The sequence below is a fragment of the Berghia stephanieae genome, chromosome 3 (assembly GCF_034508935.2).
Source record: "Berghia stephanieae isolate SIO BIC M18660-M18661 chromosome 3, UCSD_Bste_1.3, whole genome shotgun sequence".
NCBI classification, from domain to species: domain Eukaryota; kingdom Metazoa; phylum Mollusca; class Gastropoda; order Nudibranchia; family Aeolidiidae; genus Berghia; species Berghia stephanieae.
The window spans coordinates 50,062,763-50,081,493 of NC_088362.1; the positions used below are offsets into that span (position 1 = coordinate 50,062,763).

The 18,731-nt window shown below is 35.1% G+C and overlaps 1 protein-coding gene across 4 annotated transcripts in view; it reads right to left on the reverse strand.

The window, feature by feature from the left end:
• Positions 1 to 2,281: 2,281 nt before the first annotated feature.
• Positions 2,282 to 18,731, reverse strand: part of LOC144967930 (serine/threonine-protein kinase unc-51-like) — a 45,788-nt gene continuing 29,338 nt past the window's right edge. For 2 of the 4 annotated variants that reach the window (XM_078905718.1, XM_078905717.1), the window contains exons 21-29: positions 11,949 to 11,990; positions 8,376 to 8,612; positions 7,534 to 7,626; positions 6,209 to 6,462; positions 5,103 to 5,225; positions 4,625 to 4,793; positions 3,868 to 4,019; positions 3,390 to 3,540; positions 2,548 to 2,829 (exon numbers count right to left, since the gene is read on the reverse strand). In XM_078905718.1, the coding sequence (XP_078761844.1) occupies positions 2,687 to 2,829; positions 3,390 to 3,540; positions 3,868 to 4,019; positions 4,625 to 4,793; positions 5,103 to 5,225; positions 6,209 to 6,462; positions 7,534 to 7,626; positions 8,376 to 8,612; positions 11,949 to 11,990 (1,364 nt within the window). In that variant the 3' untranslated portion in view covers positions 2,548 to 2,686. Of the gene's footprint in view, positions 2,830 to 3,389; positions 3,541 to 3,867; positions 4,020 to 4,624; positions 4,794 to 5,102; positions 5,226 to 6,208; positions 6,463 to 7,533; positions 7,627 to 8,375; positions 8,613 to 11,948; positions 11,991 to 18,731 lie in introns of all 4 variants that reach the window. The other 2 variants (XM_078905716.1, XM_078905719.1) reach the window with 2 other exon arrangements.

Genomic DNA, 18,731 nt, shown 5'->3' on the forward strand with positions numbered 1-18,731 from the left:
AAGATTTGATACTCTTTATATCTTGGTTTTCATGACTAGAAGTGAAGACATCAAATGATACCTGTTAGTTTGTATTACAAATGACATAGTGGTTAATTCATACATCTATACAAATAGTTTGGCATGCAACACTGTGGAGTTGTGAATTCATAATGAACTATTTACACTTTAATGTACACGATATTCATATCATTGCATCTACTAACTATGCAAGTGACTGCTACAATGACATGTCTATTTTTAGCAAAAACTTGAGCACAACATGGCATATGTTGTTTACATAATTAGAAATGGACATAGACAATTGCCCAAAAACCTACTCCAATTATGGAGCACCGAACAAAAAGTTAGCACTTAATCTTTAAATGTACTTGAAATTGTAGCTACTTATTGCTAAGTTAGAGACGACTGCCCATGATATTCTCACACCTCAGGAAGATTTACAATATAGGACAATTTTGATAAATTATTTTTAGCTACCATCAATCTTTTATATGTTAACATTCTTGAGTTCACCCTCATTGAAAATCGACCACATCTGTTCGATTTTCCATGCATATGAACTCGAGAGAGTTAATCATCTCAACCTGATATTACGTCAGCTGTGCTAGATGTCTAAAGTGAATCTAAATTTGAAAAAAAAAAAACAAGAATTCCAAAATTTGAGTTGTTACTGTTTTGTAATTTTTGTTGTTGCTTTTTTATTTTGGGGTGATTTTTATTTTTTGTATTTTCTTTTTCCCCGGGGAACAAGGTGACAAAAATAGATGTAGAATTCTAAAGGAAATATGAATTTAACCCAAATTTCATAATTTAGCCTGAAAATTCTATTTTAATATTTTAAACATACAGATCATCATGACGTAATATAAGACTAAGACCAAGGGTGACATTTCTGTGATCACAGCCATCCCATCCCTTATGTTGATACTATGTACAATGTACAATCCCCTATCTTCGCAAACGTTTACATCACAAGTCAGTGATAACCCATAATGGAACCCCCTTTTTGGTGAATATATCTTAGGGGTTTACACAAGTCAGTTGGGAAATTATGAGGACATCTCGAAAAATGATATATAGGCAATTAACAATGAGTGCTGAATGTAATTTCCTTTTACTCTTTTTTCTGAAACCAATTAGGATGGTAATTTCAAATCTATTTGAAATTTATAGCATAATATTTTTTAAAAGCAACAGTTGTTTGTTTATTTTTTTTAATAAGCACCCTTAGTCAACCACTAAACATATTTTTGGCCTAAAACACTCAGACTATGGTGTACAATCCCTGTATGAGATAAAATATTTTACAAAAAGCAATAGCCTGTATCATATTCTCTAAATCAGGAGTGGACTCAATGAGGTTTTCCACTCCAAAAGTTTAGCTGGGATCAATATATTATAATAGTTTGGATTTTTTAATTTTCAAATTACGCATCAAATCGACTGTAATACTCAGTCAACTTAGATAAAGGAGAAATATATATATATTAATTTTACAATTGTTTAGACTTTATATTAAATACACTGTCTTGATAAGGTATGTACATTATAATGGTAGAACTGTAGTATATCATGTATTTATATTGTTTGTTATTAAAGCCTTCTCGTTACTGTATTGATGGTGAGGTATGGTTTTGTTGATTTGATATATATATATATATATATATATATATATTTGGAAGAGATGTGCAGTGGTAGTATATATATATATATATATATATATATATATATATATATATATATATATATATATATATATATATATATATATCATGTTACATATCAACATGTTATCATTACAATAGGTGTACCAGGTGTCCAAATGATCACAATTACACAGCCAAGTGTAAAAATATACAAATGCAAAAAATATTAAAATCTCGATTCTCATTAAATTCTCATTATCTTTATCAATTCGTCATCATCTGTTGACACATTAGTGACTTTGACTTTTTCATCCATTATGCCTTTTGCCCAGCAAAACAGGGAGCAGTTCCTGTTTGACCTTTCCCTTACAATCTGTTTAAGATTCTTACGTACAAATTTCCCAAGGCTTTCATGTGCTTCTTTCCCGCTAATGTTCATACATTGGGTCCTTCAATGCCCTCCATTAAGATTACCCTTAAAGTTTTAGTTACCTTTGTATTATTACAAGAATAGGTTTTGGTTTTATCCTGATTCGTGACAAGAATGGATTTATCCTTCTACTCACAATCATATAAATCATAATTTCAATTCTTGCAAATCTCTATCTGTCTAAGATGTATTTTTTATCGTGTTTTATAAATATCATTGCTTTAAAATACTAATACTTTAAATAGATTTGTGGTTCAATAATGTAACAAAAACATTTCCTCAATGTTCCACAACAATTCAAGAAACAAATCAGTATACAAATACAAATTAAGCTAAAATTGGACAAAAAGAATTTTCCAAATTGGTGTCTGCACTGAACATTCATTATACTTCGACAGAATAACAATTCGGACACTTCCTTTGTTGCATAATAGCCCAAACTTGATCCCTATATTACTTATAGGGAGTACTTTTCCTATTTTAAATATCTAGATAAATTTAACATATCAGGTACCATATATTTATGTGTGATGGATGATGCTGTCATGTACTATTGCCTGTGTGTAGTTGGAGGTGTGTGAGTGATGGTGGTCATACTAATGACACACTAAGTGTGTATGTGGTACATGCAGTTGTCCACCAAGTGGCTGTGGTGATGCTGGTGTAGCTGTTGCTGAAGTCGGTGGTAGTTGCCATCAAAATGGCCACTGTCTGTCAAGATGGACAATCTGCTTTCGACAGATTTTCGATCTGGTAAAAAAAAAAAAAGTAATTAACAAATTAGATTTTTTTCTGCAAATCAATTATAATAAAGGAATTTTGTCTACAAGTTGTTTAAGTATTTCTAAAACTCAAATGCTAAAGTTTACCAAATATTTTTTACAAAATAAAAATGGCAAATAGAATTTTTGGCACTAAAATTGCAAAGTTTGCATCAATAAATGGCAAATTTTAAACAAGATGTGCATACAGTTTGACATTGAAATCGCATGTGTTGTTTTTTTTTCTCCTAAATATGCCTACAAGTCAGATTAACGCATCTTTAAAATAAAACTTCACTTATATCTAGTTTTTAAACTATTTTTTTTATTCAAGACGACAAATTCATTTTCATTTATTTATTTATTGTTTTATTTCTTTATTGCTGTAATAAATGATTTCATTCTTTATATTGATTATATATTGATTAGTAATCAAAAGAGAGAGAGAGAGAGAGAGAGAGAGAGAGAGAGAGAGAGAGAGAGAGAGAGAGAGAGAGAGAGAGAGAGAGAGAGAAAGAGAGAGAGAGAGAGAGAGAGAGAGAGACTCACATTTCACCAGCATGTGTCTATCATTATCATTGCGTGCTGTCTGGGCAAGACTATGCAGTAGAATTTGAGCCACCTGGTACCTCCTCACCACCTCGGCCATAATGTCAGGGCTGGACGTCTTAGAGAACTCATCTAATGCTGCTGACTGACACTGAAAAATATATACATAAAAAACGAATTATCAAAAATAAATAACCATTCCACGCATCAGCAGCAGTGCAGCACAGCAAACTGAGCAAGGGAGAGGTGACTACCTCGAGGTCACGCAGTACAGTGGGTAGTAGAACTCAGTACCTTTCAGCTGCAAAGCAAAGACAATAACTGCCATGATGCCCCATATTTTGTATAACTATTTATTTTTACTTTGTGAGAAATCAAATTTAAAGACCTTAGTCTCAAATATATAAATACTTCATTTTAGGGTCTATAAAAAAAATGTTTGAGGAGGTTGTGGAAGGAGTGGGTAATGATGACTCACCAAGTGTATAGCCTGGTTGTAGATGAGTTTGTCTGCCGTGGCCATGACCAGTTTTTGTGTGAGGGGCGTGCGACAGGAAGAAGAAAACTCCTTGTGGATGTTTTTACATTTGTCAACAACGTGGTGATAGTAAGTGTTCATCTCGGTCAACACTGGAATATAGGAAGAATAAAAGGGGAAGGGTTAAATAAAAGGATGATGGTTTTACCCCTTCATAGATAGGGTTTAATTTTATTCTTACATGACACATGATATGTTACAGTATTATTTGATTGGACAATTCTCAGATTAATAAAAATAGTGAATAAAATTCATAATTTTCAGCCCTTGAGCAGATGAATTTATAACTTCCATTAAACTACATATTTACTTTTTTACAAAAAGGGTCTATTATTTTTTTTTAATTGATAATCAATGCCATCTTTGATAAAATGTTCTAAAATTGTCAAGTTTTTATAATTGGTCAGTTTGCATAAGATCCATATTAAATAAATTTTCTTCAATCAAATATTTCAGAATTCCATTTTTTTTGGATGAAGTGTACAAAATATCTTTGCAATAGACTAGCGTCTATCCAAAGGGTTGCATGCAAATGCTATTGTCCATTTCACACCATAGAAACTGGGCTTAACTCTAACTCCACAGGCCTAATGGCTCTGATGGAGAACAGAGAGGGAGACAGATACTACAGACCTGCCTACAAGTCATTAATAGAATAGCAGTGAAAAAAAGGGGGTGGATTGCATAATATCCATACCATTCCTGAGATTGGTAGAGTGTTGCAATCTGTCATTCCTGAGTTCATCCCTGGCCATGTGAAGGGCTGAGTTGAGTAACTGACAGGCCCTTGCATAGAGGACCAACTGTTCCAGACTCCGCTGGGAGGAGCGGTACTGACTGTAGTGTTCTGGGGAAAGCTGTTCTATCTGTATGTGTTTGTGGAAAATGGATGGGGTGAGGGATTATAAAAGAGAAAATTCAATTATTATCAAATTATTTTTCAATTGGAATTTCTCTAAATTAGAGCACATGCCGTGGCATTATCAATGACTTAACTATTATAAAATGCCTAAATTCTAATCCCTCAGTCGTAACCTTATGTTATGAATGAAACAAGACATTGAAAATTAAATTATTTAAAATAAGAATGATCATGTTAATTTCTTTTCCTCATGAAATTCTATATAATTTACTCAATTTTTTTAATAGGTTAAGAATAGGAATTTATATCTCACCTTCTTTGCCTCTGAAGGGTCAAAGCTACGGAAAGCACTACCTAACGTTCTGGCAAGATCAAGAATGCACTCCACTAGATCAAGGACGAAGGTCAGTTTGCCCAAAGTCTCGTTGTGGTTTTCCTAAAAATTAAAAAATATAAATAAATAATAGCACTTCACCTCATGAAAACAAGTGCTTAAAGATTTTCCAAAGAGAATAATTACTAATGATATTACAATATTTCTGACACTGAAACATTCATGGCAGAATATGAGACCCACACCTTCAAACTGGTATTCCGATGGAGTGAGCCTTTTACATTTTAATAAGACATCATATTCACTCTTTAAAAAAGCATAACAATGTAGGTATCTTTACATTTCACTATTAATTTTAAAATATAAAACCTAATTGAGGTAGCAGTTTATTATGGCTCAGGATTCTACATAGATCCCAATGAAAATGAGAAGGACACATAGCATGACCTACTTAAAGCAAAAAAAACCCCCAAAAAACAGTCAGTATTTGACTATGTTTCCCTTTAACACATTGCATATGTCCCTCTACCTAGGTATTACGCTTTTGGCACAAACTAAACTGGGTTCGACTTTCAACATTTTTTATCATTACTTTTTAATTTTTTTAAAAATCTGTGATCCATTTTTTTTCTTTTTCTTTAAGTCATATTCATTCAACTTTATTTGACTTGGATGAAATCTTAAATACTATGACTTAATGACTGTTGAATCTTGAATTTTCTTCTACAAACATCATTATTCACTTTATTTTTCAAAACACTGGAAGGTCCTCCAAAATATGCAAGACAATCAATGTGTCAGACATTGTAATAACACAAATGCCGAACAATTAACTCACTCAATCCTTGAGATTTTTGCTACTTTTCAAAATTGGAAAAAATGTATTTAAAAATGTGCATAGATAAGTTTTATTCAACTACCATTAAAATGAAAAATGAAAAGCATTAGCTTTGATACTACACCTATAATTTGTCTCAGAAAAATGTAATAAATAGGCATGGGATAAAAGTAACCCCGGGTATACTACGGATATATTCGGTGTTAGGGTTGAATGAGTTAATAAATAATAATCCATGCAGACTCACATCCATAAGGGTTTCCTCCAATAAAGGTTGGGGGACAAATCTCAGAGGGTCTGTGTTGGCGGGAGACTGGGTGAGGGGGAGATGGGTGCCCGAGGAAGGAGAGGCTAAATCCATGCTCGGGGCATTGCAACTGTTTCGGCGTCTGTAAGTAGGAGACCTGTCCCGCTCTAAAGGAGACCCGTAGAACTGGCACTCCCTGTCACTTCCACTAGATGGGACTCGCTCTCTTGAACCGGCAAACGGGATCACTATACCTGGTTGGAGAAGACAAAGATCAAATAAATTGAGCTTTTATATAGCGCAATATCTGCTAAATGTGCTCAAAGCGCTTTACAAAGGGTCCCGCAAAACGTTACATGTTGAACGAGACATGCGCCTTATAGGCGATATTACAATTTTTCCGACAGGGAAAATGCTGTTGACGACCAGGTACTCATTTTACACCTGAGTGCAGTGAGAGAATGTGAGTAAAGAGCCTTTTCCAAGGACTCAACTATGCGCCGAGTGAGGCTCGAATCCAGGACCTTCCGATCCGAAAGCAAGTGTCATATCACAAGACTACATAGCCGCACAAGATCAAATAAATCAACATATATTTTTGCATTCAGCATATTTTGGTCTCCATTCCCATTTGATCATGTTCTGGACCCCAAAGCATATTTAAATATGAGAAATCATATTGGTTGGCAATTTTTGCCCTATGAGCAGAATGGAAGTCTATCAGAAAAATATGTTTCACCAGATAGAAATAGATTCATCCACCCAATCAATGCTGGATGGAAAAGGGTTTAGAAAATACCTCAAAAACATAAGACTATTACTGGTCCCTTTGCTTGTGAAGTGAACAAACCACTGGGACCATTATGATTCAAGCTATTCTGCTGATTCAATATCTGGTTTAATGTCAGGATGAAAACTAAAAAAATTAATCAATGACCAAATAATTTTTTGGGAATTAATATGTACACTTGAGTACTGTTTCCTTACTGTTTCCTCGAATACACGGTATACTCAAATTCATTCGAATATCCTGAATCTATTTCCTTATTTGTCTTTGTACACAATTTCTTCAAACTACTATTTCCTCAAACTGATGTGCATGTCCCGGGCAGGTCGGGGAAACTGTGCCCGGGTGCATTATGCTTTTTAGCTTTTTATTGAGGATATATTCTTAATTTCATATTGATTGTCACTATAAAAATTCCATTATTCTAACTAATCCATCTTGATTTATTATAGATTGAGGCCATGATTAATTTCATAGAATAATATCAAAATTTATCATAAACCAATGTTACGCCATTTTTAAAATTAAAATATCCCACCTTGTCTATTCTGGTTGGCTTGCATTTGATTTGAGAGGAGACTGGAGTCAGTGCTCACACGGTGATAACTTGGAGGTTTAGAGTTGTCCTCCCCTGGAGATACACAGACAGATAGACCTGTTACAGATTTGAATGACACATAGCAAAATTCTGACAACAAGAAGACATTTTCAGATTTGATTTAATAGCATTGATACATTGAATGGATAAAGTTTATTAATTTGATACTACGTATATTTTAATATTTAAACACCAGCAAATTACATCATTAAAAACAGTCAGCAATCAAGGGCAGTCAAATTTTATAACTTAGTTCAATAACTTCATAAGGAATGTCAAAATGTCTTCTTAAAAAGTGACTTATTTGTATCAGAGGCATTTTGTACGGGAATCTTGATAATACAGCTGGTAAGCAAGAAGGAATCATGGGTTGGATTTTTTATTTGTTTGTTTTGTTGGGTTTTCTTTTGTATTTTTTTTTTGGGGGGGGGGGGGGGGGGGGCATGGTCTTGTGTTGGGATTAATTTTTTGTTTGTTTTTTGTTTTTTTTTGGACATTTTCGTTTTGATTTTTATTGTTTCGACAAAGGGTGACTAGATAGTCTAGAGGTTAGAATCACTCTCCTGGATTCAAAACATCATCTAAATTGTTTTTTTAAACATTTTTTTAAACCGTCCATTCAACACTGTAATAGTAAGGAAAACTCAACTTGCCCAACTTTTTGATAAGTTAAAAGCTCCTATTAATCTACGGATTAATGAAGTCTAAGATTTCTGGCAGAAAGGAAAAAAATGAATTTTGTCAATGTACAGCCTAAATCTTCTCTTTTCTATGTCCCTTACCATCCCTGTGCCTGGCCAGTGCCATCAGGTTGTCAGGTACTGTGTTGGAAGTGTTGTGGAAGTTAGCAGAAGAGAACGGGGCATGGACTGGCTGTTCTGGAGAGTTGTCGTGTTGTGGGGAAGTCAGATGGAACATGGTGGGCATTTTGTTGGGGGACCCCAGAATGGTGGGCAGTCCTTGGGTAGAGCCCCCATTGTTGGAGATTTGGAGAGGGGTGAAATAAGGTGATCCTACCGCTGAAAGGAGAAAGATACAAATAGATTGATTCCACTATTACCACCACCTCCTCATACTCCTCCCCCTCCTCAGTCAAAAAATCATCATAGTAGAAATGTCATTTGTGAGTTGTTTTTTTCCTCAATTAAGGGGGGGGGGGGTTCTGACATCATGGTTTAAGACAAAATTATCGCGACTGGGATTTTGATGAAAAGAGTAACCATTTCTCTTGATTATAATGAATCATGGAGGAGAATGATTAGCCCACCTTGTAATTACCCACTTTGCCTTATAGACTTGGCCTGTCATCTAACAAAACTCTATATTATCAAAAGCACTATTGTAATCACCCACCTCTCAAGCAAGTACAGACTCTAATAGTCTATCATTTTTCACTTCACTGACCATATAGCAAAGAAACAAAAGCCTTTTTTTCTCTCTTCAATATCAGTTTCAAGCTTGATCGACTAATAACTCATCCTTTTGACAAAGCATCTTACACTGACACCCCTAAGATTAATTATCATTGAATGAAGCAAGTCTTGTCTGTACCATGCCTGTGATACCAATCTACGATACAAGATTAATTAACTCATTGATTAAGGGGAAGAAATCTCGTTATCATAGAGTGTCTATTGACGAACTTATATTTTATTTTCAACTTGCAGTCAATTGAATAGGCATCAACTAATTAGAAAAAAAACGATTGGCCAATGATGTAAAACCCCAGCAAGATTACATCAAAGCTAATTTCATTTTCACTTGTCGTTCTATCATTTGCGTTGAAATGGGGGCGGGGAATAGAAATATGAGAATGCTTAAAAACAAAGAAAAGACTTATAATAAAACATACAGAGATGATAAATAAAAATCTAGAGAAAATAAACCTTACACCAGTGCCTGCTCCCAAATTTTTCACTAGAAATGATAAGATCTCCTTACAGCCCATGCATTATTATGCCTTATGCCCAGTAACCCATTCAAATAATAATCTGGTCTCTTTGTCACTCATGATGCTACTAATAAGGGACTGACCACAGTTTGTTTTTTTTTCTTTTTTCTTTAAATCAAGAATGAATGAATGAAAGAAAAAAAGAAAAAGAAAAAGAGTCAAAAAGTAACATCATAACTGTTCAATGTTAGACAATTTTCAAACACACTAACATATTTATAAGATTAATTACAAAAATAAATGTAATCTTTTAAAAACACAAACACAAGTGCAAGCTATTCATATTTCTATAGCGTAAAACGTCCCAATTCAAATACTTGGGATCTGACCAAAGATTAGCAAAGTTCAAATAAAGAAGATTGTTAACCCTTTCAGACAAGATTTGCTTGTGCTATAATTTTCACAATATGTTTATATTTGGATTTAGACAGCTGTATCTTCCCAATGAAGCCTAAGTCACATTGCTTTTACTGCTCTCCTGCTGAAAATGGTCAGGTCTGCAATAAGCGTCAGACAATAAATGGGAGATATTTTGTCATCTGAATGAAATTGCATCTTGTCGTAAAAGGGTTAACAATCGATAAGGGGGTTAGTGCCAAGGATATATCAAAAGACACACATTGTGATTTTTTAAAATTGGTTAGTTGCAGGATTTTAATTCTAAACAGATTTGGCCAATCTATGTGTGTGTGCGCACATGTGTGTATGCATAGTAGTAATATTCTAATTTTCTAACATATAACTCCATCACCATGAACAAAGCAAAAGATTTCTAATGTTTAATCAAGCAAAGGCAACACTTTTTAAAATCATTTTAAAATCAAATTCGGACCCGAAAAAATCAGCAATGGAAAGCAGTCTCAATCTGTATATTTTGCTTTATAAGAAATCCTTCCTTTCTCAATCCAAGTTTTAACTTTTTATTTTTCCTCCTGGCAGGTAAGGTTAAGAAATGAAAGGTTAGGAATGAATGAAAAGTTTAGGTCATTGATTAACGCTATATCACTTTATTACAAATAAATAATGAATTTATTTCGCGCCTAAACATTCACGTTAATCATGCTCTGTGGAACTTTACATAATTTTATTTTTTTTATTTAAAAAATCACTACACTACTTAATAAGCATGAATACAGAAGCAAAATCTAAGCACATCTATTTCATAAAAAATAAGCTTTATGGAACAACTTAGTCTTCAGACATTTCCTGAAAGATGATAAATTTTCACAGGAATTTGTCCTAGAACTGAGTGCGTTCCATAGGCGTGGAGCAATGGATGAAAAGCCTTTTTTTTTAAGCAAAAAAAGGATTTTGAGGTGGTAAGCTTTAAAAGTTGGGACTGAGATTATCTTACCCTGAATATTACCCTGCTTTCCTACCAAACCAGTTTAGATGAACACGTGATTCTTACCAGTTCATTATTTTGATTGTATTAATCAAGTAAAATAATTAATTCTCCACATATTTATAATTCTGCCTTTACTGATTTAACACTTTAAAAATTAATAATAAAATAAGCATGCTGGATAAAATTAGTCTTAGCATTTCCCAATTAATTAAAATTGACTTCTTGGGGAAGAAATTATTGGATGGAATAAAATAAAAAATAGAATGGAGAGATTTTAAAGAGAAACAAAGACATGTCTACAGGGTATGGGATGAGTAGCATTATCATTATACTACTATCAATATCACCATTATCCACACACTACAGGGATAGCATCCATCACAATTTTGATTAATTTATAGGTTTGCATTGGTATTTTCTTTGTTTTGTTTATTTAAAAAATTTTTTACAAAAGGAGTTGTTTAGTTTTGAATGATACAGTGATCATGATGATAAAAAGAGTGTTTTCTCCTTATGTTCTTTAAATTTTCTTACTTTAGAACTGCAAGAGAAAACATGACATTTTTAATTGATTAATGTAATGTTTATATTCATATAAGTCTGTGTTTTTTCTTAACTAACCAATCGTTTCAAATGATACAGTGATACAGTGTTTTCTCTATTTTGTTCTTTAAAATCCCTTACTTATCTAGGAGAAAACATGACATTTCTTTAATTCACGTAATTTTTAAATTCAATTTTAGCAAAAGCAACCCAATAAATTTCACCTTTTCTAAATTGGCAAGCATCCCTGACATGTTAATTCAAGCCCATCACCCAACACAATCAGTTGGAACATGCAAAGAGTTACAAAATGTATGGATTTAAGAGTCAATATTATTCCCATACACACTGAACCATCATCATATCAACAGTCACTTGCTTTTTCAAACACACCCAGCATGTACATCAACCAAACTAACACAAAATGAGGGTGCTTCAAGTGTGTTTGAAAACCAGATGACATTAACACACAATGATGGTTAACAGTTTACGAGAGTAGACTGTCATTCTTACATTGCTGAGACTGTAAGGCCAAGGGACTTTCTACACCTCTGACTGAAAACAAATGGTAACAAATAGCAAAAAAACTGGGGTCAACATTTCATGCTTTCTATCCCATCATTTCGAAATGTAAAGGGGTGGAAGCTTAGTATAACGTACTTTAATTTAATAAATATAAACTCATTTTATAAAGAAATAATATGTTCAGAGTTCATTAAGCTCAATAGATAAGCGGAGATAAAATATAGTCATACGTGGGAAACCTGAAGAGCTGAAGGAAAAAACTAGAATGGCATGAGTTGGGCCATTCCATAACATGTTCTTTTAGTTATTTATTGAAAATTTGATATGGAATACTGCATTCGGCACAAATTTTACACTCTCTTTGGACACATAGATGGTAGTTCAATCAAATGCTCACCAATAAGCTTAACTTGATAAATCAATAACAGATAGCAATAACCAACTCAAAGACGAGTGTAATCTTTTTCTCTCTTACTCTTACTGGCGTAAAATGGCAACAAATAGTATTGCAACATAAAACACATATTGTTCATCATTTTGTCACTATCTAATAAAGTGTGATTTTTCATCGTCCAATCCAACTGTAGTGCAAAATATGAATGCGTTTTCTCCACTTCAATCCAGCTCTAAAAAGCAGGAGATTCCCACTGATGACAAATTAATATAGCAGAGTGATATTTTGTTTTGCCAGTGCTACTAACAATTGCCATTCCTTTTAATTGAAGCCAAATATCAATCTGCATGCAAAATAATTTATAAATTTTAAAAATATTTTTTTAGTCTTTCAAATAGGCATTATATACAAAAACGTGCAAAGCTCTGGGAGGGTAAGCAAATTTGCTAAAATAAGACAAATAAGTATTTATATGATACAAAATGTGAGGAATTTGCCAAAAGAAGAAAGAAAATAAAAACAAAACAATACAAAAAAAACAACAACAACAACCAAAACAGCCAAACAGTCTAACACCATTAACATTAACCAATAGAGTATCGTTATCTCTTAGACAGAAGCTTATATGAGCACATCACCTCAATTCAGTTTTATATTAGTGCTAACCAGGGGATAAAAATTGAAATCAAAGTGAAACTGATCAGAATTAGCAAATGTGAGGCTTTGTTTTCTTTTTCTATTTCAGAAGTCTATCCATTGTCCTCTGTAGAAGCTAACTCAAATTTCAGAATTTCTTTTGGCTTTAAATCTAATTTTCAGAGCTTGCTTCACCAAAACAGAATGCTAGGCTAAGGCTGTGGGTCACATAGGGACTCATCCATTGAGTCTATATCATTGGAAGTTTCTTAAGTCCTAAACAGATATCAAGGAATCGACTTGTGATTATCAGTCACACACTCGAGGTTGCTTCAATCTCTTTCCAAATATTCTGGGGTAAAATTGAACATTATTTTACTCAATTTCAAGATTTAGTGTGCCACTTTTAGTATTGGAATTGTGCATAAATTTCTTTCCTTAAAAGTAATTTGTAATTCAAAACAGCTTATAAAAAAATGTTATAATTCTATGAAAGTTGAATATGTTTATAAAATATGCCAATGTTGTTGTGAGAAATAGCATTTTGTAAAAATGAAAGCATCAAAGGTATGCAAAACCGAAAACTAGGGGTGCTTAAGTGAGCCAATAAGATGGAGAGAAAAATAGAATGAGTGAATGTGACTCGTAAAAAGGGGACAATACAAAACAAACATTTGGAATCTGAGTGGTTTGTCTGATTACTATTACATAGCGGCCAACTTTTCAAAGAGCTAAAACGGGACACCCTAACGCACAATACCGTCATGACTCGAAGCATCAGTATTTTGGGAATATTATATAATATAATCCAGATTTAGAACTGTTTTTGTTCATTGTTTTGGGGAGCTGCAAGGTCTGGGCCGGACGTCCCGCTTGCTGAAAGGAAATTGATGTGCATTTCGAACCCAACACCTCTCATTTCCAGGTGCATTGATTGCCGCGTAATCCTGTCTGACAGAGATTATTGCATATGGCCTCTCATGCATTATTGTGTCCATAACAGCACCTTCCCGTGGTGTTCCCCGTTTCTACTGAGTTTGTTATGGGCGCGACCGAGTCCCCGGCGGTATAACCGGGCTAGGGAGTAGGTGGGACCCCTTCCTCTTAAGGTGCAGGAGACAGAACCCACCAATGAGTGGTACACGCTCTGCTCCTCACCCACCCACCTCACACTCATTCTGTAGTGTGGTGTCCTCTGTATGTCCTTACTTTTCTTAATCTACCCCTATAGCTCATACTTGTATCCTAGTGCTGTAACTTTAACACTTCTATACTCCCTCTTTGGTCGACCTGTGGCCCATGTCTTCTGTATGACTATCTGTGATTGATTGTAATCATGTATCCTTCTTAAAAAATTGAGATTTTTAGGGAAAGGGATGGTATCCCTTTGTTTTAGGCCCACAGAATCTCTCATCGACACAAATGACCCAGGACGTGACGATCCTCTGTTTATGAAATATGGCCCTTTAAGCAGAAAGATTAACTGAAATAGATAACTGCAAGCCAGGAAACAGTAGGTGGCGGGGAATGGGCGACCGTCAATCATGAAAGAGACTGTGGGAAAGACGAAATGAAGGCTACTTGACTAAACCCTATAAAAATTAATTATATGAGGAACATGCATCTGCAGTTCAACTCCTGATGTTATGCAGCTGACAGCGAATACAGGTTAGGGTGGGAAGACAGACCAGAGACTCCCCAGCATGCCATGACAAACAAAAGGAAAGCATACGAGCTCGGACGTCGCCTCGAAAAAGGTCCGCGCCAGACAGTGAGTACCCAGGCTGATCTGCGCGAAAAGTCAGCTACTGGACAAAGAAATTCCACAAACATTTGAATATTTTACAAATTAACATTTGTGGAATCAGGAATAAAAAGACAGAGCTGAAGAAATTATTAAATGAAAAGGAAGTTCACATCGCTTTACTTCAGGAAACCTTGTATAAAAATAGCGATCCATATATTGCTGGTTATACATACTATACCTGCAAATGTGACGACTGCCGTGGTGTTATTACTTATATAAGAAATGACATCACGGGAGATGTTACTTCTAAACCATCACAGAACTCAACCGATGTACAGAAAGTCACCTTATGGCACCTAAATAAGAAATTTACCATTTACAACATTTACAACCCTCCACGGTGTACTATAAACCTAACAGATCTAAACAGTTCCCAATACAACAACACAATAATTGCTGGTGACTTCAATGGCCACTCTCCACTATGGGGATACAAAAATTTAAACAACACAGGAAAAGAACTAGAAAAGCTTTGCAACACAACCAACCTCACCATTTTACAAAATGCAGACTCAGTCCCGACCCTTCTTCACAGAGCTCATATGTCCCTGAGTCATCCCGATCTAACCATCATCTCCTCTGACCTTCTGAATTCTTGTCACATTAAAGTCCTGGATGAAATAGGCAGTGACCATAAACCAATTTTAACACAAATAACAGTTCAAACACAGAAGAAAACATTTGAGCAGAAATCCAAATGGAATTTCAAGAAAGCAAACTGGGATGTTTTCACAGCAACATTAGATGACCAGCTTCCAAAAATTACAGATACATCAAGTGTAGAACATTTAAACGAAGCCCTCACCAAAGCCATTCTTGCAGCTGCAAAAGCAGGAATTCCAAGAGGTAGTCGACAGAATTACAAACCCTTCTGGAGCAAAGAAATTGAAAAAGCAGTAAATGCAAGAAAGGAAACAAGGAAAAACTTAGAGGAAAACAAAACCATTAAAAACAAGATTGAGTACAATAAAGCATCGGCAATTGTCAAAAGAACTATTAACAACGCTAAAAGAAAGAAATGGGCAGACACATGCGCTAATATTGACCTCAATCAAAATGGGAAAAAAGCATGGGCCTTACTTAATAATCTTAACAATGAAACCCCGAAAACCAACCCAAAGCCCATGAAAACTACAGAAGGAACAATCGTAGATGACCAAAAAAAAGCCATGATCTTCAACAAACATTTTGCTTCAGTAAACAAGGCATCAAAAAGAAGTGAAAAGGACAAAAAATTGATTAAAGACCTTAAACATCAAGAAAAGGCCCCAAAAGCTATCTCATATCTGTTCAAAGAGGGCTTTACCATGTCAGAACTTCACAGAGCTATGAAAAAACTCAAGTTAAGGAAATCCCCTGGACCAGATAAGATACACAATGAAATGCTCCTGCATCTTAGCGTGAGAGGTAAACAGATGCTTCTCAAACTTATAAATCTAACATGGGAGACAGGAATAGTACCAAGGGGATGGAAAAATGCTATTATAATTCCAATCTTAAAGAAAGATAAACCACCCGACGAAACGAAAAGTTACCGACCAATATCTCTCACCTCATGTGTTGGAAAGATCGCTGAGAGAATGGTAAATAACCGATTATACTGGTGGCTGGAGACATGTGGCCTACTAAATAAATATCAGGCAGGCTTTAGGATAGGGCAAAGAACAGAAGATCAATTGTTTAGATTAAGTCAAAAAATAATTGATGGCTTTCAAGATGGAAAACATACAGTCGCGGTTTTTGTTGATCTCCAACAGGCCTATGACAAAGTATGGAGGAAAGGGTTGTTATCAAAAATGATGGACTACGGAATTGATGGAAATCTCTACTTCTGGATTAAACAATTTCTCAGTAACAGAACAATCCAAACAAAAATTAATAACGGACTGTCAAACAGAGAAGTATTAGAGGAAGGTCTCCCACAAGGATCCTGCCTCAGCTGTACTCTCTTTCTTATTTTATAAATGATCTACCAGAAGTATTACAGACAGAAAAGGCCCTATATGCTGACGATTTATTATGTGGTATACTACAAAGCATCTACCAATAGCCTCCAATAGAATAAATGAAGATTTAGAAAGCTTAAACACCTTCTGTGATAAATGGAAATTAAAAGTAAATTGCAATAAAACAGTCTACTCTATATTTACTAAGAGCCATCCTGTTTCCAAGAAAGAAATAACACTCTCCATCCAAGGCCATCGACTTGCGAAAGAAGAAAACCCCACATATTTGGGCATACAGTTAGACAGACAACTATCTCTGAACAAACACACTCAGAATGTAAAAATCAAAGCCACAAGGAGACTCCAGTTACTAAAACGACTAGCCAGTACTAATTGGGGAGCAGACAAAAACTCGCTTCGACAACTCTATTTAGGCTATGTGCGTTCCGTCATGGACTACAATTTAGCCCTCCAAAATGTAGGTAGTAAAAACACACACAAAACCTTGGACAGAGTACAAAACCAAGCCCTTCGCTTCATCTCCGGTGCCCTGAGATCGACACCCACAGCAGCATGTGAAATACATACTAATGTGGAACCACTTGGACTTCGCAGAGAATCAGCAGTGCTTGAAATGGTTGAAAGATACAAACGAAAAGAGGAAAACCATCCAAACAGAATTCTGGCAGAGAAATGGAAACCAAGAACAAGATTAAAACAAAAATCCCTGCTACACATTGCTAACAACTTGAATGAAAGACACAGACTCCCAGAAAACAGAGAAAAATCTTTTTTAATCAGTCAAAAACCTCCATACGCCGAACTAAAACTTCCAAAAATAAAGACTAACCTCGTAGAAGAAACAACAAGAAATAGAAACAAATCAGATATACAAACATTAGCAATGAAGACAATACAAGAATACCCAGACAACTGGATACATGTTTACACAGATGGATCTGCCCACAAAGGAACTAAAAATGCTGGGTATGGGTTTGTAGTAGAATACCCAGATAAAACCTGTGATAAAATCCACAATTCTTGCGGAAGCTCCTTCTCAAACTACGAGGCAGAGGCAGTTGCAATAGAAGCCTCACTGCGACACCTCTCTTCTGTTTTCCAGCTAAACCCTTCAAAACTTCAAAACACTGTCATCTTCACAGACTCCAAATCGGTTCTCCAAGCTCTCGATTTAGATAAACTCTCCTCAACATTCAATAGTTTAAGATCTCAACTAGATGAATTCCTTACAACACACAGAGTAGACTTATCTCTCCAGTGGATACCGGGACATTCAAATATACCAGGAAATGACAATGCAGACAGACTAGCCAGACTCGGATCAACACTTTTACAACCATCATTTCCAGTATCCTTAGACACAGCGAAACAAATAATCAAAACAAATAAGAGAGAAGAATGGATGAACAGTTGGGCAATGAGCACCACGGGTAGATGTATGTTTTCCCATATGACCACTCCTGTAAAGACTGATTGCCTAAATAAGCTCAGAAGACACCAGCAAAGCATCATCTTTCAACTAAGAACACAACACATACCGCTCAACAACCATTTAAGCAAAATTACAAAAGACACATCCCCCTCCTGCCCCCTATGTCAACACCCCAATGAAACAGTAACACACCACTTGCTTGAATGTCAACCTCTTGAAGATCTGAGATGCACATTCCTCCCACCAAATCCAAGCATCAGTAACACACTTTATAGTCACCTGGAACAACTACAAAAGACGTCTAACTTCTACGTCATGGCACAAGACCGAAGGGCTAGAGCTCAGGTGGTCGCTGGTTCGGATAAGTAAGTAAGTAAGTTCATTGTTTTAATTTGCTAGTCAAAAAGCATAATCCTGGGACATGAAAAGGCCATTTACATACATATTGCAGTCCAAATTATTTTTTTTCTAGTTTGTTGGCCACTCTGCTATTATTATTGACAACAAATGCATGGTGTTAATGGTGTTTGACTGT